Source organism: Saprolegnia parasitica, assembly GCF_000151545.1.
Source record: "Saprolegnia parasitica CBS 223.65 unplaced genomic scaffold supercont2.1, whole genome shotgun sequence".
Taxonomy (NCBI): domain Eukaryota; phylum Oomycota; class Saprolegniomycetes; order Saprolegniales; family Saprolegniaceae; genus Saprolegnia; species Saprolegnia parasitica.
Window position 1 is genome coordinate 753,674 of NW_012156395.1, and position 19,638 is coordinate 773,311.

Here is a 19,638-nt window from a genome sequence, read left to right on the forward strand (position 1 = left end):
GGCATAAAGACACGGACGCAAATATGTCTTTTAAGACCACTGATGATGGAAATATTGAGGCGCTAGGAAAGCAGCGGGAATCAGGGACAATACACCGTTTCACGATGCATTATGACAACGTCGGTGATTCGTCACCCTCGGCTTCAGGTCGAACACCAACTAGTTTGAGCTTCGAAGAGTCACACACTTGCAGTAACGTTAATTTTGCTTCTGCGAGACCTATATTACTAGCATATCAAAACGACCTTGGCGGTCACGTGTCTGCGTTCTCGAGCGCTGGCCATTGCGATAGACTGCCACCAACGGCCTCATCGAGTAATTGGCTCCAAATAGCGTCGAGGATCCGCGCCTCCGAGTCGACGGTGCTCTTGACGAGGCGAGATGTCACCGACGCAACGGCAGCGCCCGACGTATCGTCGAGTAAGAGTTCCTTCACGCTTTTCGGTACGTTGTCGACCGGCGGGCGCGCGGACGGCGCAGCATTCTCGCGCTGCCAATCTTGCATCAACCGCCGTCGTGCCGCTAACGTGCTTGCTGGAAGATCGACATCGACGTCGACCCCACCGACCAAAGCGGCATCGATTTGTTGCCAGTCAAACGCTTGACGCGCTTGCGTCATCAGGGTGTACTCGGCTTTGAATGCTGTCACGTCGCGCAGTGTGTCGGCTTTGAACACGGGCGCCATCGGTGGCGTCGATGGCCGTGGAACAGTCGTCTGCTGCGGGACTGGACGTCGAAGCGACAGCAGTGTGTCGTGCAGGACATCGCTAAAGATGTCATCCACGAGTCGATCGACGCGATCCGACGTGGCAGTGGCCATGTCGTCTGCCGTGTTGATGACATTTTCGTCGCCACTGTCGAGCTCGCCTTCGACATTGACGTACGTCGTCTCCACAGTGGCCGTACAGAGCACGTCTGCCCAGACGTCTTGCTCGATGTTGTGCCACAGCGCGGTGACAAGGGCGCCAATGTCGACGTGTGGCGTCGCTAGCAGCTCCTCGATGCGCTCGGACTTGACGCTCACAGAGGGTACTTGAGCTTGCTCCACGTAATCGTACGCGTCAAGCTGTGTTGAGGGAAGGTCCTGCGACGGTTGGTCTCGGCGTATAGGCGGCTCGGCAGCTTCCACAAATGAGAAATCAGCCAGCAAATCGATACGATGGTGTGCGCGACCGTCGCCGTCAACGGCATCATCGGCTATAAAGCTTGAAGATGATGAAGGACCGTCGTCGACAACTGCACTGCTCTCCGTGGCCACCGAGACGGGAACGGCGTTGTTTCTACTGGGCGGAGTGCACAGTGCGCGCGGCTCTTCCGCAATCTCCACGTAGTCGTACCCTTGAAACGCTAGATCTACTTCGCGAACCGTCGACGGCATCTCGACAGCTTCGACTTCGTAGTGGACGTCGATATCGCCCTCCAACGGCACCGAGTCGTCAAGAAGGTGCTGGTCTGAGAGAGCATCCGAATCTGCGCCGCCGCCATCTTGGCTGTCGATGTCCTCTCTCTCAGCGTCAGCCACCAACGTTCGCTCGGTTGAGCACACGTCATTTGTCGAGAGAGGGAGCGCGGACGAGGCCATCTCGACGTGATCGTACGAGGCAAATACGTCCGTGGGCGATTGAGACGCCGATGCAACCAACTCGGCAACCTCGACGTGGTCACACGCGTCCAGAAATGACATCGCCGTCGCCAGTTTTGGTGCCTCGGCGTCTTCAAGGTAGTCCATCGAAGTCATCGTGACATCGCCGATGTCACCGGAGGCATCGACCGGCGGTAAAGCGGCTTCGATGTAATCGAGCGTCTCCATTGTAGCGACTGTTTGCACCGACGTCTCTCTGAGCCAGTTGGCAGGCAGCGCGGCTTCGACGACGTCAAAACCGTCCAAGAGATCGACACTCGGTGGCTCGTCGTCGACAATACTAGAGAACGAGTCGTCAAGTACTTGCGGCGTCGTAGCCAGGCGTGGGACCGTCGGTGCCGGTGCAACGTCGATCGTTGGTGCCGCATCCAGCGCCAATGGAGCTACAACGATAGAAGGCTCGTCATCGTTGCCGTCATCTTGACTTCCAAAGGAAGCGTCGGCGACGTCGACGTCCGAAAGCGACTCGCCATCGACGACAGAGAGCTCCACGGAGCCGTCATCGTCATCAGCCAAGAGATCGTTGGTGGCATCATCGTTGTCCACGTGAGCTACCTCGGCGCCTCTTTCCTTCACCAAGATTGATGCGCTCTCACAGGGCGCGGCCTTCTCGGACGAAAAGCTTTCGTCGAGCGAAGCGTCGTCGCACGCCATCGCATCGGCTTCGTGGCTACCAGCAACTTCGTCGCTGGCGTCGTCGATTTGTGCCCTCTGAGGATTGTCGACGGTGGCCACGTCCTTGGAAGTTGCTTGCAGCGCAGCGAGTCGATCTGCCTCCGACACCACGAGCCGTTCGGTTTGATCCAATTGCACTTGGAGGGTCTCGATCGTTTCCTACATAAAGTTGAAGCTCATTCGATGCTACAGCAAGGTCTACGTGGATGAGAATCCTGCGCTCTTCCTTCGCGACGAGCGCTTGCACCGTCATGGCTTCCTGCTGCTTGGCTGCCACGGCCGCCTGGAGGTATCACATGACTGAGTGGGCTACATCAGATATCATTTGACGCACCTGAAGGGCTTGGAGTCTTTGCTCCTCTTCGTCCAAGCTCGAAGCCAGCGCTGGGACCACGGGCGCTGGCGTTATCACTCCATCGGGTGCCGCAGCAGTCTCAGCGACGTAGCCTCTAACATCAGTATGCTCTTCGTCGTCGCTGAACGAGTCCGAGTAGTCGTCGGGCTCGGGGGCAGCAGCCACCGTAGTGGCTGGGGCCGCCGACGGTGTTGCTGTATCTTGCGCCACCGAGACAAACACGGGTGTTTGCTTCGTAATCTCTTCATAAACGTTGAGCTGCAGCGAGTACGTGACCAAGTTGTCAATTGCGGCGAGCTCTGACAGCTTTGTGCCCGCGATGATTGCGTTTTTCTTGGCTTCGAGAAGGGCCAGCGCTTGAAGTTTGCGCCGAGTGTACTTGGCGTCTTCTTCTGCCGACACAAGCCGCGGGTGCGTCTGTTGGAGCTCGTCCAACGCCCGCCGTAGCTGCTCCGACGTGTTGCTCGCTGCTTCGCCGGAACCGCTCTTTGAACTCGATTCAAAATCATCGCCGTAGCCATCGTCGGCGTCGGCTTCAACCCCGGCAGCGACAGCTGGAGAGTCCACCGGAGCCGAACCGGACGCAAACTCATCTTGTGAATACTCGCCGTCGTCTTGGGCCGTCGTCTCGGCGTCGGCTACCGGTGCGTCATCGTCATAGTCGTCTTCCACTTCGGCCTCGGCCTCAGACGTCTCTGATGGGATATCAGCAATGTCGTCTTCGGGCTCGCTAGTCTCCACCGGCGCGTCGTCGTTCACGAGTGGATCGGCTGGAAGTGACGCACTGGGCACGTCGACAACCGAAACATCCGTGGCGCTGGCAGGTGCTTCAAACCCGTCGACCGAGTACACAAGCGACGCTTCGTCGACCGTGCTCTTGTGCTCCTCGAAATCGTCGTCCGAATAGACACCACTAACACCGACGTCGTCGGGTGTGTCGTTGACCGGCGTCGCCGGGTCGTCATCCTCCGCGACCGGTGCCTCCGACACGTCGGCCACGTCCTCCGAGGGCGCAGCAAAGTTGTCGCTCGAGTAGATCTCAGCGTCTTCTTTGGCCGACTCGTCATCGTCAATGCCATCCTCGTCCTCGTCAACGTCGTCAGGGACAGCATCATCGCGCACAGCCGTCTCGACGTCTGCGACAGCGTCGTCCACGACACCCGACTCCAGTCCAGTGTCATCCTTGGTGCTCGCTTCGTCATAGACGTCGGGTGGTGCTTCTTCGTCTGGCACCGACGCATCATCGTCTGGCACCGAGGCGTCGTCATCTGGCACCGAGGCGTCGTCGTTGTAGTCGTCGTCTTCGACACTAGCCTCGACCACCGTTTCGTCGTTGTTATCTTCAAGAACCTCGTTTGATGCATCTTTTGACGCTGCTTCGAACTCGTCTGCATAATCGTTGCTGCCTTGGGTCGAGCCGGCGGTGGTCTCAACCCGACGAGACGGTCCGGAGGGGGACAGTGACGGTGCAAGCACCGGTGTCCATGTCGCAAGCGAACCACCAAACGCCTCGGCCAGGACGCGGACCTCGTCTTGGCTCTCGGGCGGAAAGCACATCATGTCTTCATAGCACTTGGCGACGTTGGCCGTGCGAGCGCCGTCAAGATGCAGCTTTTCCATCTCCACTTGCCACGCCGAGAGAGCTCCGGCCGACGTCAAACGGGCGTACCGGAGCTCCAAGAGCTTGTCTTCGCTAGCTTTGCGCACCAGAATGTGGCGAATGTACTGAGCCTTGGTCGCGTCTCTCTGAGCTAGCGAACTCAAGTACGCTTCCACGCGCGGGCTCGGCGTGGCTGAGGCTGACAATGGTGTCAACGACGGCGTGTACGATGGCAGCGGCGTGTACGCTGTTGGTGCCAACGCGCCGGTTGTTTCGTGCGCCTCGTCGTCGATACTGCCAGACGATTCTTGCACTGGCGGTGGGTCCTCGAACGAGCCCACGTCGGCGTCGTCGTCGTCGTCTGGTACACTGGTGGCAATCGACCCTTTCCGCGGACTCTCAAACGCCTCCGAGTAGGCGTCATCGGCAACACTGCCGACGACCGACGCATGTCTCGGGCTCCCCGACACACTTTCGCCGTGCACGCTGTCGGCGACGGACGTCGGCTTCCGAGGGCTGGAAAAGGCCTCCGAGTACGCGTCATCTTCGCCGACTTGCTCGCCTTCATCGTCTGGTGTGGACAAAGTCATGGGAGGTTTTCCCGGACTTTCAAAGCCGTCCGAATAGATGGGCACGGCGTCGTCGTCAACTGTAGCATCGTTGACGTCGTTCGAGTAGATCGGAGCGTCGTCTTCTTCGACGATGGTATCGTCGACGTCGTCCGACACAATCGCAGCTGCCATATTCGCTACCGCACCGTCGTTCTCGTCCTCGTCGTCGATTATACTGTCGGCCATGGAGCTCTTACGCGGACTTTCAAAGCCCTCCGAGTACGCGCCGTCGTCGTCCGCAATCTCGTCTCCGTCACCGCCATCGAATTCAGGTGCTGCGTCATCGTCCACGTCTTCGTCGTCTTCAAGGATACTGTTGTCGACAACGGACGCCGGTCGCGCCACGCTGGCTTCGAACGCGTCCGAGTAGACTTGGCTCTCGTTGACTGCACTCTCCACATCAGCGTCGATGATGGCGCTACGTGCTATGGGTGCGTCTTCCTCTTCTTTGTCGTAGTCGACGTCGTCTTTCGCCGTCGGCTCGACGTGGACCCACTGCGTCGGTGTCGCTGCCTCGGCGTCAACGGTCAGTGCATCGCTCTGCACCGCGACGGACAACCGGAGCGCAAACTGCGTGCCACCGTCGCGCGCCTCGATAGCCATCGTGCCGGCGTCCTGACGCCACGTAGCTTCCGTGCCAGCATCGTGGCGAAGCGGGACCTCTGTTTGCACGGCCGTGTCCCGTTGTGCTTGGAGCCGCTCCTCGAGGAGGTCGCGCGCCTGCCGCAAGAGATTTTCGTCGTGCAGCTGGCTTTGATACGCCAGTGTGTCTTGCAAAAGCGCATGGGACTCGCAGAGGTGATCGACATCCGCACGCACTGCGTGACTCCAATCCAGCGTCTCGTCTTGCGTCTCTTGGACTTCGTGCGCGTGCTCGAGCGACTCGAGGTGCATCTGCGCTTCGTGCAGCGTTTCTTGAAACTCGACGGCCGCGAGCAGTTGTCGGGATAGAGTCCGCGGTGAAAACTGCCGCCGCTGCGCCATGACGTCCTCCTCTGTGACGATCGTGACGCGCGGCCGTCGGTGCAGAGCTGGTGCCATATCGTCGTCCTCGAGAAGCATATGGTCCCAATAGACGCGGGGCGGTGTCGTCTCGGCGGTGGATGCCTCGCGAGACAAGATGCGGTGCGCTTCGCTCAAGAGGGCTTCGACATCAGGGTCCATCGCGTACTGCGCCATGCCGTCTAAAGCACCTTCATCTGGAGCGTCCTCGTCTGACGCGCCCTTGTCTTGTCCTTCTTTAGGACGACCCGCCACTTGAGCACGATCCAAAAAGGCCGCCGGCCAGTCGTCGTGCTCGGAGACGCGAGCGCCATCACTGTTGTCGCTGCTTGAACGGACGAACGTATCGTCCGGTGATACCATGCAGCTGGGGCGCTGCTCGCGGTGACCGTCGTCGTCGTCGTCTTCCGTGTCCTCGACGGCTTCGAACCGAGGCGTTGGATATCGAAGCGCTTGCTGGTTTTGTTGCTGCTGCAAAAGCTCTTGTGCAAACATATCGACCACACTGTATGCGTCCCTCGAGGCTGCAATCAGACGGTCTAGATCATCATCGTCGTCGTCGTCGTTGTCGTCCGTCGCACGCACGAGTCTTTGAAACACGCTGCTGGCGGGGTAGCATCGGCGTCACGCGCCATGCCGAAGACGGTCGTTCGTCGACGAGAGACGGTCGACGTCGCCAGGACGGCGCTCCGTCACTGTCGTCATCGTCGTCTTCGCTCGTGTCTTGGTTGTTTGCTGCTGGCACACGCGATTGCATCGTCTCGGTGGTTGGCAAATCGTCGGAGGCGTCCGGCGCCTCTTGTGCCATAGGCGTCGGACGGTAAAACGCACTGGCGTCGAGCGACGACGCCGACGACGACACGGACGACGGCACCGACCGCGGCGGTGCCTCGGCGGGAATATAGACGGGCGGTTTGAACGGTGCCGGTAGCGCTTGCGGCGCGTACATCTCGAGCGCGGCTTCGATGCGCTCCTCCATTTCGGCCGTCGCCGTGTCCTGCCACTTGATCGGCACTATAGCCGGCGGAGGTGCGACCGGTGGCTGCGACAACTGCGATAACCGGTTCGTCAGCGAGTCGGTGAGCTGCTTGAGAGCATAGAGCTTGCGCAGTGCCGACGCGTCCTCTGGCTCGGTGCTTGCGCCGTCGTCGTCGTCGCTACTGTCGTTACTAGCATCGTCGTTCTCATCGTCGTTTTCAGCTTCCGACTGTGTGTCGTCGACTGGCGGATTGTTGGGCGGTGACGTGGGCCATGCGTTCGCATCCAGTCCATCCTCCGTGTCGACGCTCTCGTCGTCGTCGACGACGTCCGTCGGCCAGAACGCCCGTCCCGCCGATGGCCGTGTGTCCGAGCCCATGGCATGCTCTGTCGTAGACTGCATCTGGGCACGTACAAGTGTCTCCATGTGCTTGGTCTTTTTTGCCAGCGCCACCGAGTCGTGAAGCCGCTGAAGTCGAACCGTCTCGACGTGCTATACCCACCATGAGATAGCAGCTCTTGTTAACGACGGCTACCTGGAGCTTTGCGTAGCGCGCGCGTGCGTGCTCTGCTTCCGATTGTCTCTCGCGCCGTCGTTGCTTCTCGCGGTCTTGCTTTTGCTGCTCCATGAATACCCGCGCCGTAGCCCGGCGGGCTTTTAGCGATGCCTTTGACGTCTCGTCCACGGCGCTGGCGACGTCGACCGGTTGCTTTGTCGCAACAGCTCGCTTTTTTCGCTTGGGTATTGCGGGTGCTGGTGGCGGTGCCACCTCTTTCTGATTGCTGACGGGCGACGGCGGCACAACTGTTTTAGTGGACCGGCGCTTCCCGAGCCGTGGCACGGGTGGCTTCTTGGGCGGCAGGCTGACGACTGCGGTTGGCGTCCGGCTTTGTCGAGGCTGCTTCGGCAGCACCGGCGTAGGCTTTGTAAAGCGCTTCAAATTTTGCTCGCGGACGGTTTTGGCCATGTCGACGAGATGCTGGCGCTTGGCCGCTTCGCTCGCTGCCTTTTCTTTCGTCTGCGCATCGGCGTAGTGGGCTTCCTTGAGCCACCGAACGGCAGCCGTCCACCGGTCGTGCTCTTTCCTTCGGAGGTGCTCGCGGGAGAAACTTGGGGCCTCGACCTCGGCAGCGTGGGCTGGTGGAGCGTCGACAACAGAGCGGCGCCGCTTTGGCGGTTGGCTCAACGTGCATAGCACAGCAGGCGGCGGCGAAAGAGGTGTGTCCACCACAATAGGGCGAGGCTTTGGCTTGGCCGCGCGAGCGAACGGCGTTGCCGGCGGTGTCGGAATCACGATTGCGGCCGGGCGCGGCGGCGGTATGCGGGCTACCTTGGGCACCGTGACGACGGTCGGGACAAATCCGCTGCTTGGGCGACACGCAACGCTCGTCTCAATTCGCATTGCGGTCACGGCCTCGACGTCGAGCATCTACAAGAAGCGATGATGAGCGCAGCCGTGTCGGTGACGAGGATGCAGTGGATACCGTGGCCCGCGACGTTGACGCCCGACGCACCGGCGACGGCGCGTGTCGGTGCAGCGGCAACGCAGGCAGAGAAGAGGCCTCGTCGGCGTCGGCGCCGCTGATCCGTGCGAGCGACGCATGCGGCCGTCCGAAGCGGATCTGCACGGTGTCCATTCCGCGATCTTTTGGCCGCCAGCGACAAACGTCCGGATACGGGATGGATTTGTTTTATACGCCATGTTGAAAACGCCGCAACAGCCAGAGCCGCTACTAGGAGCCAACGCTCGTGGAGAGTACCAAACAGCAAATACGCACACGACTGCCATGTATCGTTTTCACACGGCAATTCGTCGTACATCGATACCGGTATGTACGCGGTGTGTAGGTTGGCTGCATAGTAGACACGGAACTGTTTAATACATGTTTTAATTCGTTCGACCGCATCCGGATGATCTTGCCACCCAGAAAGGGCAAAGTCGATTTTGAACGGCGCCGATGTCGTCCAAGCCAGCGCGCAAGACCCTGCGAGCCAAGGCGACGCGAGGCAAGGCGACGCTGCTGACCAGCCCGCCCGTGGACGCAGAGAGCTACAAACCCATTATCCAAGCTTTGCGCTCGATCAAGCAAGTGTTGCCGTTCACGTCGTTTGACCTGCCGACGCACCAGGGGCCCCTCCTGCGCGTTAGTACCATGGACGAGTACCTCGGCTGGCCGCTCTGCAACCACCAAGCTTACGAAGTTATGGCCACCTACATGGAGACCAAGGGTGTTGCCATCGTTCCGGCGGCGCAGCTCACGATCGAGAGCGACAACTGGAAGAGGTCGTTGAACGACGACGTGTTGCCGCGGCTAATCACCGGTCTGCAAGTGTACGCTCCAGTGTCTCTGTACTTGTCGCACTTGGCGCTCGACAGCATTGGATCCACCGATGCGCTCGTGCCAGCGACGAGCCGGCCCAACAGCTTTGGCTCGATTGCGATCTTGTTGCCGACAACCTACAGTGGTGGCGCGGTGACGTGCCGGGAGGGGATGTCCAGCAATACTATATGGGGCGATGCACCGGCGCTGACGCGCACCCACTGCGCTGCGATGGCGGCGACGACAACGGTGACGGTGGCGCCCATCACGTCGGGCCGCCGCGCCGTCCTAGTCTACCACCTCGTCTACGACAGCCCCGTCGAGAGTCCCCAGAGCGTGATCAGTAGTAGCATCGATGCGCTGCGTGGACTCGCGGCCAAGCTGCGCCACAAGCACAACCTCATTGGCTGCGTGCTAGAGCGCAACGCGCTGGACGCACTCTCGCACGGCGACAACCGATTTGCCCGCGCGCTGATGACGTCTGGCGCCTACGACGCTGTGCTCGTCGAGTACACAACCCACTGCTGCCACCATGTCGTTGCGTCCACCTACGCGCCCGCGCCAGGCATGCAGCTTCCATTTTCGCTGCTAGAAAGTGTGCTCAGCATGAAACCCGAGGTGTCCATCTCGATCGGTCACGCTACCGCCGGCCCCGACTGCTGCTCGATGCTGTTTTGGCTCAAGGCGCACCGCCACCGCGTCGTGTCGCTCCTACCAGCGCTGAAATACGCGGTGCACGGACGCCGTAGTGCCTGCTCGGTCGATGAGCTGCCGTCGACCGTGGATGGCCTGCCGTTTGACGCTGACACCACCGACGCCCTCCTTGGCCAAGCATCGCCCACCGCTCTCCTCGAAACTCTCTTGCCTCGCTTCGCCGACGCCGAAGAGCAGGGCACCACCAACTCCTACACCGAGTCGGTCGTGGCATGCTTTAAAGCGCTGCTTCGGCTCGGACGTCTCGACCTTGTCCAGCGCTTCGTCGGCATGTACCTCTGCGTGGACAGCGACTATGACCACGACACGGCTGTGGGACCGTGGATTCATCGCTGCCTCGAGACGTTTGGCTGGGAGCCGTTGGCGTCGGCAATCTACAGCATGCTCCGTCGGTGGCGAAGCACCAAGCTCGGCGTCTCGTGGGGCTACTGCCTTGTCGTGGACTTGGCGGGCGTCACTGAGGCCCCCGTGTGCTTACCGCTTCTCCAGCCATTCGCGACCGAGTGCATCACTGAAATGTGGACGCTTCTCGCCGAGGGCGCGCCCCTCTTTGCCGATTTCGAAGTCACGCCGTGGTACAATGTCATGACCATCGACATTTGCCGCCAAAGCTTGCAGCTCGAGGTGCACGCAGCGACTGCGTCCGTCGCCGACCGCTGGCTCTACAACCGCCTGCCCGACCTCATCGTCGCCAAGGTCGCATCGTACCTCGGACCCGCCAACCACGTACAGCGCCTTGCCGATATGAACGTGTTCCACCCGGTTTTCGACATGGCACTGGGTGTCGTCGCGCTGCTGGCGAAGCGCCAGAATGACGTCGCCCAGCGCTTTCTCCCGAGCGTCTTCGAGGGCATGGACCACTCTGGCGACCATGCGACGTACACGGTTGATGTCGCCTACAGCCTCTTGGTCTTGGCTGCCTTTGAAGGCGACGACGGCCGCTGGCGGAGCACGCTAAGCAAATGCGGCAACGAGCTCGGGATTGGCATGGCGCCTGCCCTGATTAGCTTTACCGAGCAGTGGCCGCAGCTCGCGACGGCACCGATTATCGACACGTGCGTGGCAGCCCTCTTGCATCACGCCACCGAATCGATCGAGCCGGTGTCAACGGTGCTCGGCCACTACGAGCCGGATGTGACACTCGATCGGATGAGCCCGACGTCCTTGATGCTCTTGGACGCCTTGTATTTTATCAGCGAACACAGTGCCACGGAGGCGGAAGCGGTCGCTCGTCGCGTCGCCGCGCATTTGACCGACCCCGACGATGCGCGCGAGATCCTGTACCCGGTCGTCGTCCACATGGACAAAGCGTCGCCCGCTTTCGCATGGCTCGCCAACGCCTTCCTCGACACACTCTCGTACTTGCGACATGGCGACAACCACTACGCGCTGCCGTTTCTCACCCACGAGACGGCCGACTGCTGCGACCAGTATGCTGCGGTTGCCGCCTTTTTGCTGGCGCCGGACGTGGCCGAGCTGCAGCTGCCCGCGGCGTCGTGCGTTCGCATCCATGCGCTTGTCCGCCGGTGCCCCGGGCACCTTCGGTGGGAGTCCACGGACGACGACGTCGCCAACGAAGCGTCGCGTCTCGTCAAGCGGCGACCGCCGCACCACCGGGGGCCACCGGAAGCACACCTTGTTGAGGCATATACGCGGGATGCAAAGATGGCGGCGACCGTGCATGCGCTTCTGGAAGACAACATGTATGCAATCCGCCATCTCTTTCACGACGCATGATGATGATGCGCTGGTCGACCAGATACCGGTTCCGGTTTTTTTACATTCCAATTGTAAAAGCGTTAAAAACAAACGTTTACTGTTGTTGTGCTCGTGCGACGATGTCCCGCGTGGACTCCTTGTCGACTTGGCTGAGAACGGACTTGTTATGATTGCAGAATGCTGCTGCATTGGTGCGGTTGCGACGTGTCTGGTAGTGGTGTCGATGCCGGCAGCGTCGTCAGTCAGTCTCGCGCAGTTCAAAACACATGTTGTCGGAATGATATGTGGCTGCCGGTTAGTGTTTCATACCCCCGTTTCCAAGTGTAGGTAGATGGCTGGACGAGATGTAACGGCGGGTATGTCACGATGACATCGTTTCATTCCGATGTTGTGAGCCTTCGACAACGTCGTTGACGTGAAGAGGGAAAATTCCTGTCGATATCTCTACTATTAGTATAGGCTAGCGACTTGGACACTGATTTGCCACCACAGTATGCAGAGTCAGATTCGATTCCTGGTGGGTCCCTTCTTTCGGAACATTGGAAAGGACTGGTAGGAGCGACGCGCCTCGTCTTCACCACCGATGGACGCGAACGTAGAGGCAGAGAACATGTATTCACTCGACACATGCATGACATCCAATCGGTTTCCCACACAAGTCCTACCCCAAGGTCGTTCCACTCGTTTCTTCGCTCGCCATCGCCGTCTTCATGAGCTCTTCCACGACGCCGCGTCGGTACACGGTCGACGTCGACGTCGTCTTCGACTGCTTCAGGCGCATGCCGAGCTCACTTGGCAAGAGCTGACCCGGTTGGCGCACCTTGATAATGTCGACGATGAGCGTGGGGGCGGCGGTCGTGTAGCCAATGGCGTTGCCCCACATGGTCACGTCGTCCAACTCCAAGACACTGTGCTTCAGCGTCCGAAGCTGCAGCGGGTGCGCCGACACAATCTCCGCAATGGACGCGCAGAGATGCTCGAGGCAAAACCGGTGCTCGACTTTTAACGGCGCTAGCAAAAAGTGTCCAAAGTCGCCGCAGTTGGTGCAGCACGCTTCCGGGACGGCAATCGCATCCAGACAGTAGTCGGTGTAGACGACGCTATCCCGGTACGCCGTCGCGTCCAGATACGCCTGCCCGAGGCGCGCAAGTAGTTTGTTCGCTTCGAGGCCGAGCGTCGACTGCACGAGCACGATGACGTCGTACAATCGCGTCGCACTCGGGCGGGCCGCGAGCCACTTGTCCGTGAAGTCACTCAGGTGCCCGGCGTCGTGGGTCCGAAAAAAAGCAAACGCGCTCGCGACCACGCTGGTCCGGGGGCCGTGGCCACGGTGCTGTGGCAGCGGCTCAAAGTACGCGCGGAGAATCGCGTCCATGGACGGCAGCGCGCTCTCGTTGCGCACGGTCGTGTCGAGAATCACCGCCGACGCCATCGCGCAAAAGGCCGGCGTCAGAAGCGCCGGGCACTGGTTCGCGACCGCGACCAGCGCCGGCACAACCACAAGCTCCCGGTCGATGACACATTGCCGCAGCACCGCATCCAGGTGCTCGGTGCGGGCGCCTGCCACGATGAGGCCCATGACGGTGTGCACGTTGTAGCGGACGTCGTCGTAGTCGTACTCGCCACCCAAGAAGCTTTGCACGACGACCGCTGCATACCAATAGTCGTTCAGAGCGAGTTTTTGGGCTTGGACGGCAAAAAGCGCGGCGCCAACGTCGTAGAGCGGGTCGTAGAGCTTGCGCTCGACGAGACGTAGCATCGACTCACGTGGCTTGAGAAACGACGAGATGAGCGCCACGATCGCGTCGGGCAGCCGGTGGCGCAGCCACCGACCACGGACGACGTGCTGCTGCGCGTACGCCTCGAGCTGCAGAACCCGCGTGCAGTTGGCACCGAGGCTGTCGTCCTCGACGTCCCGCCGGGCGACGACGTCGAGCAGCAGCACCCGCGCGTCCAGGTAGAGCTCGGCCACAAAAGGCTGCACCACCGGGTCGCAAATGGGCTCGTGCGAGACGCCGGCGAGGCTCACGACCAGCGCGTAGCTCGCGCTACTGCCAAGCGACGTGGCGCACCACCGGCGCAGCATGCAGAGAAAAGCAGGCCCGAGGTACTCCCAGCCAAACGCAGCGCAGAAGCGCGGCAGCCACGGCGCGGTGTGGAGCACGTCGACCGGACTCCAGTGCTGGCGCATAAAGTGCGCGACAAGAGCACGGTCGTATAGGTAGAAGAGCGTCTCACTGAGCACGTTTGTGAGCTCGACGCTTTGGCTGATGTCCATGCTGGCGTTCGGAGGCCGATGCAATAGCGCTTGTACGAGCGACCGCAGATCCGCCTGCCCGAGGAGTGTCTCGAGCGAATGAACGGCGCCTGGTGCAATGGCAGCGACGAGTGTCTCGACCACGCTCGCTCTATTGGCCAACTGCACGCGGAAACCCTTGCGCCAAAAGATGAGCCACTGGCCTGGCATGCAGCGCACGTCGACGCGGGCGTCCGTAAACAGAATCGCGTCGACCGTCACGTTGCAGCGGCTTTCGCAGTTGGGCAGGCGCACCGCGACGGTCGTTGTGCTCACTTTGCGGCCAATATTCTCGGGCCCACGTGCGCCTTCCGGCTGGACCTTGTTGATGAGGGCAACGTCGTACACATCCGTCTCGACGAGCGCGTCGGCGAAAGCGCGGTCGCCGGGTGCGAGGCCCTCAACGCCTCGCGACGTAGGTGCCGTCGGACGAAGCGCGAAGACGTTCAGCGTGTGTGACGGCGCTGCGGCCAGTGACTGCAACGTTGCCGTCGCCGCCTGAATAGTCGTTTGCGCGGGGCCGTCCGAGGCCACGACATGGTAGACCACAGAGACGCGTTGACCGTGGATCAGCGGCGCGATGAGGTAGTTGGCGTCGGGCGCAAACACGGCGCAGACGTGTGTTGTCGTCGCATGCTGGGTGCAAAACGAGCGGTGACGGCCGCCAGCAAAGGTCACGTTGCCACCGCGATGGAACGTCGGTAGCGAGATGACGACCGTCCCGATCGTGTGCGGCGGTCGCGAGGCTGGCGTGAGGCACGCCGACGAGCCGGCCGCATCCAGCGCCACATGGGCCAGGGCGAGCTTGAAGGGCGAGGTCGGCGACAGCACTTGCCGCACGATCGGGTCAACGCGCGTCAAGGTCTTGCGCCATGCACTGGTATTTTCGATGCGCACGCTCATCGCTGGCACGAGCACGACGCCCGGCGAGTGCGTATACGCCACTGCAAGCCGGTCGACCTCGTGCACTGCAAGCGGCCACGCCAGCACGCTGGGCATCGTGTCGACGCGGAGCCGCAGCGCCACGCGGTACGGAAGCTCGAACGTATCGACCGCCGCCGTCAGCAATGGCGTCCGCAGCTGGGCGACGACGGCTTCATACGCGGCCTTGGCATCGCCTGCTCTTGCCATCTTCAAGCGGGCAAGTGGCAGAATGCGCATCTTGTTCGGTCATTTGTTTTAAACATGTACAAAACGCAGTTTTCGTCATACCTGTTCATAACCAGGAGTAGGGTCACAAGTCGAGAGTGGATGGTGGCATTGTGGCGCACGGACACTCGATGACATCGTCCTACAGCGGCTGCTCTCACTGCATCGGGTAGCCTCCCAGCCAGTAATCGTTGCTCGCTGAAGGCGCGAAGAAGCACGAAGTTGACGGCGCCCATTGGTATGCACCGCTGCAGAGAAGCCGGCTTTGGCAATGGCGTGAATGGAACCATCCTGGAGTTCGGGTATTAGTATGCGAGCGCGAAGCATGACGCGTCGTTACTAGTGTGTCAGGACCGGAAATGTGTTTTGATGGATAGGTAGCACAATCGTGCAACCGACTGCGAGACTACGTGATCAAAACTTGGTGCTACCCCAGCGAAGGGGCTGGTAGAAGTCGCAGAATGATGCTCTGTCGATGCGGCTGCGAGGTGACCACGATGTCTCGTGGCACGTAGCTCGGCTAGTGGTATCGATGCTGGTATCGCATGTACATAGGAGCTTGAGAAAAGGGTACAACTTGGCTGACTACCGACGCAGCTTTGATTAGCTACTCGTATACAAACGGGCAAGAATGACAAACGAGGCGCGCGTGGGGGTTTGTCGTCGACTCTTGTGCCCTTCAAAACACATGTTTCCTGGTCCATTATGTGGCCGCCCAAGCTTGCACAGAGCCGCTGCCACGTATTGGTCGGTGTTTGATACCCCCCAATCCCAAGGACTGTTTAAAACACCATCAAGGTCCCATTCGGATGAAGGGCCAATCACAGCGACCTTTGCCAGCAGTTGACGACAGCCGATCGATGGGCCGCCAACGCAAGACCCAGCGAGCTCCCATGCCGCTCCGCCGACTGCCAACCGGCAAGGAGCCCTATGAGGAGGCGATCCAGATCCTCCGCAACACTGCCACCTTTGTGCCGCAGCCGTGGCACACATTTGAGCTACCGCACTACGTCGAGCCGCTGCTGCGCGTCAGCACGATGGACGAGTGGCTTGGCTGGCCGCTCGGCAAGGCCCAGGCGCTCGAGGTCATGGACGCGTACACAACGTCGCCCGGCGTTGCGGTCGTGCCGGCGGCGCACCTCGCGGTCCAGAGCGCCGACTGGCATCACGCGTTGGACGTCGCCCGCCAGTACATTCGGACGATGTTCTCGCCGAGCGGGTCATTCTCGCTGCAGCTGTCGCACTTGCTGCTCGATGCGACCGGCGTATCACCGACCCCGTCGTTGCGACCTGCGGGCAGTATTGGCACCGTGGCCTTTCTGCTGCCGTCCCTGTTTACGGGCGGCGCCATGACGCTCACGAACGACGGAGCTACGCACGTCTGGCAGCCCAACGATACGTTTCTGACGCGGTTGCACTGCCTTGTCCAAGCAGCGTCATCCGACATCACGGTCGATCGCATCACGAGCGGTCGGCGCGCGCTTCTGGTCTACGACCTTGTGGACACGTCGCCGTCGACGACCTTCGCGGATGCGGTGGCCAAGCTCGCCGCGGCGGCACACGAGCATCCTCGGCTCTTCAACTTTGTGAGTCTGCGCCTCGCGCACCCCAATCCGAGTCTGGACTATGACCAGCTCACGACCGGCGACAAGATCGTGGTGCAGGCGCTAGCTCAGTCGGGCGCCTACGACGTGGTTCTTGCCGAGCACGAAAAGTACGCCGACTTTTTCAACGACGGCGAGTCGGATTGCGCGGCGACGATCAAGCGCTTTCAGGAGGTGCCGGGTGCGGCCCTGCCCGACGTTATCGCGGACCACACCCACTACCTCTCGGCCGAGGCGCTCCTCTTTGAGAAGGCCGATCCGCGCACGGACAACTACAACGGGCCACGGTACTCGATCTTTTTCTGGCCCAAATCCGCACGCATCCTCTTTGTTGACCTTGAGACCGGCGTCAACGCGCTCCAGGAAGCCGTTGGCGGCCATTCGACCGACGATCTTCTCGGCCAACCGTCAATCCAAGCGCTCCTCGACGCCCTCTTGCTTCGGTTCAACGACCGCAGCGAGCCCGAAGTCGGCATGGCGTACGGCCAGAGCCTTGGTGTGTTGTGCGATGTGCTCATCGCGCTACAAGAGCGAGATACAGTCCAGCACCTGCTTCGCGATATCGTTCGGTATACGAAAGACGCCGAGTCGTTCTCGGGCGTCGCGTCGGCCATCTCGTCGCTTGTCGCCTTCTTTGGCTGGGAGACGCTCTCGGTCTCGCTGCACGCCATGCTGCGCCGCTGGAGCCAAAGCGCTCGGGGCCTCCACTTGTGCTACCGCCTCGTCGCCAACTTGGCCGGCGCCGCCGAGTCGCCCATCTGCGCGCCCATTTCGCAGCCGTTCGCGGTCGAGCTCATTGTGTCGCTTTGGTCGCAAATCGCGGCCGAGGTCGAGTCCGTCATCCAGCCCGGCGGCACAGTCATCGTGGAAGACGGCTGTATGGACGACAGTTGTGCGGCTGCTGCGCCCCGCGCCATCTTCCAGTTCACCTTGTTTTTGCAGTTGCACGTGGCCCGCCCCGAACGAGTGCGCCAGCGCTGGCTCTACAACCGCCTTCCGGACCGTGTCGTGGCCCAGATTGCGTCATTTCTCGGGCCCGCCGTGTCTCTGGCCGAGATGGAAGACATGGAAATCTTCGAGCCAGTGCTGGACATGACGCCGGGCGTGGCGGCGGCGATGCGCATCGGTCTGAACCATGGTGCCAACATGGGCTTTATCAACAGTATCCTCGATGCGTACCTTGAAGGGGCCGACGCCGACATGGAGGACAACGTCCACTTTGACCTGCAGCTCGTGTCGTCGCTTTTGGTGGTCGCCGCCGCCGGCAACCGGTTCACGGCCGTGCTGGAACGGCTCACGTTCGATCGGCACTTGGCGCTCGCACCGTCGATGCTGGCGTTTGTGCAGCTCTGGCCCGAGATTGCTTCGCCAAGCATTCGACAGCAGTGCTCGGAGCTCCTACTGGATGCAGCGGGCGATAGTATTGTTGCCAACCAAGGCCGGATCGGCCGGTGCCGGCCGACGCCCGTTCTCAACGCCGTCTCAGCGCTGACGTATTTCGCCAAGTTTGACCGCGTCAACTTGATGACGTTCATGGCCACGTGGCTGGCTGCCCTCGGGCGCGACGCGGTTCAAACGACGCTCGGCGATGTCGTGATCGAGCTGCACACTCGAGTTCCGTCCGAGGCCCGCTTGATCTCGCGGCTCGCGCGAGTCTACTTGGCGGACGTCGCCAACGACGCAACGGTTCCGCGTCTCACCGACTATGCGCTCCGCAACGTTGCCGTGCCGGCGTGCTGCGACCACTGCAGCGATTTTCGCTCGTATATCGAGGACCCGGTGCGCGTCACGTTTGCGGTTGGCTGCTGGAACTCGTGCGACCGCCTGCTCGAGGTCGTGCGCCGTCACCCGCTGCAGTTGCAGCTGCAGCACACGACGTCGCCACGTCATGACGAGAATTTTGAGCTCGAGTACGACATTGAGTTTGGCGAGGTCGTCGACGAGGAGTTTGTGTGCAAGGTGCGCCAGCCAGGACAAGTCACGGCCTCGGAGCTGCGCGAGCATTTCGCCCGCCAGCGCGCCGCCACCGAGCGCGCGGAAAAAACGCAGCGCATCACGGCCATTCGCGACGCCGTGATGGCCTCCATGATGGCCCACGACGCGTCCGAGGACCACCGCTGGTAGCCTTTTTATGTTTTATGATTTCTAAAGTCGAAAGCGCTCGCCTCCGAGTTGTACTGTTTGTGCAGCGGGCTTGACCACGAGTGAACGTTGGCAGACCAGCGCCTACCCTCGCGCGCTGGTTTTGCGCCCAGGGAATAAGGACTAGTTATGTTGCCCTTGGTTTGCGCAGGTAGTGCTGACACGTAGTGTCTCCCAAAGCCCGAAAGGGAGAGGGTGAAAGTGTGGCGAGGTCCGTTGCTGCCGCGAAGACCCGTTCACGCCCGAGATGTGCCCACGCCTTGCTCAAATTCGCCTAAAAAGTACTCGTCTCCATCCCAGCGCCACAGCCATGCCACGTCATGACCACGTTGGTTCCTTGCATCAAGCACCAGCCAAACGCTTGACAACGAAATCCTTCAGAGATGCAACCCAGTCTCGCTCCAATGCGCTTGGAGCTTACGAACACATGGAAAGAATAGAGCCGACTTGTGTACCTGGCACAGTGGCTATCTACGCAGGCGACATTTTGTACCAGGCTATATATGAAAGCAACGTCATTGCGGCAGCTGCTACGATGACTCGACTGCCTTCATGCTCTTGGCGTACCGCGTCAAGTAAACCACGGATGCGGCCATCTTGGCGTACAAAAGCAGTCGAGGCAGTACTGGCCCGCGCACGCCTTTTCATCGAGGGGTAGCCTTTCCCAATGGAAAAAGCTCGGCGATGTGTAGGAAGCAGCACATATTTCGATCGCGATTGAAATGCAAGCACCTCGCTGGAACCCTTCGATGAACGCGGCCTCCAAGGCCAAGCCAGGACCGACCACGTCGGCCCGCACGACGCGCGCCGCCTCGGCTGCCTGCACACG

General features: G+C 60.9%; 4 protein-coding genes across 4 annotated transcripts; 2 read left to right on the plus strand and 2 right to left on the minus strand.

The window, feature by feature from the left end:
• Positions 1 to 180: 180 nt before the first annotated feature.
• Positions 181 to 8,266, minus strand: SPRG_00303 (hypothetical protein; the record flags this gene model as incomplete). The annotated part of the gene is made up of 6 exons (XM_012338405.1): positions 181 to 1,084; positions 1,358 to 2,476; positions 2,520 to 2,600; positions 2,652 to 6,424; positions 6,471 to 7,356; positions 7,400 to 8,266. The coding sequence occupies 6 exons, from the start codon at positions 8,264 to 8,266 to the stop codon at positions 254 to 256; spliced, it is 7,557 nt and encodes a 2,518-aa protein (XP_012193795.1). The 3' UTR covers positions 181 to 253.
• A 556-nt stretch (positions 8,267 to 8,822) lies between these two features.
• Positions 8,823 to 11,665, plus strand: SPRG_00304 (hypothetical protein; the record flags this gene model as incomplete). The annotated part of the gene is made up of 1 exon (XM_012338406.1): positions 8,823 to 11,665. One exon carries the CDS (start codon positions 8,823 to 8,825, stop codon positions 11,634 to 11,636), a length of 2,814 nt encoding a protein of 937 aa, XP_012193796.1. The 3' UTR covers positions 11,637 to 11,665.
• A 554-nt stretch (positions 11,666 to 12,219) lies between these two features.
• SPRG_00305 (hypothetical protein) lies at positions 12,220 to 15,045 on the minus strand (the record flags this gene model as incomplete). Its single annotated transcript, XM_012338407.1, has 1 exon — positions 12,220 to 15,045. The coding sequence occupies one exon, from the start codon at positions 15,043 to 15,045 to the stop codon at positions 12,280 to 12,282; it is 2,766 nt and encodes a 921-aa protein (XP_012193797.1). The 3' UTR covers positions 12,220 to 12,279.
• An 855-nt stretch (positions 15,046 to 15,900) lies between these two features.
• SPRG_00306 (hypothetical protein) lies at positions 15,901 to 18,838 on the plus strand. Its single transcript, XM_012338408.1, has one exon. The coding sequence runs from the start codon at positions 15,924 to 15,926 to the stop codon at positions 18,789 to 18,791; it is 2,868 nt and encodes a 955-aa protein (XP_012193798.1). The 5' UTR covers positions 15,901 to 15,923; the 3' UTR covers positions 18,792 to 18,838.
• Positions 18,839 to 19,638: the final 800 nt, after the last annotated feature.

Coding starts and splice junctions, on each gene's coding strand:
- SPRG_00306 (XM_012338408.1), top strand. CDS start 15,924: ATGGGCCGCCAACGCAAGACCCAGCGAGCTCCCATGCCGCTCCGCCGA.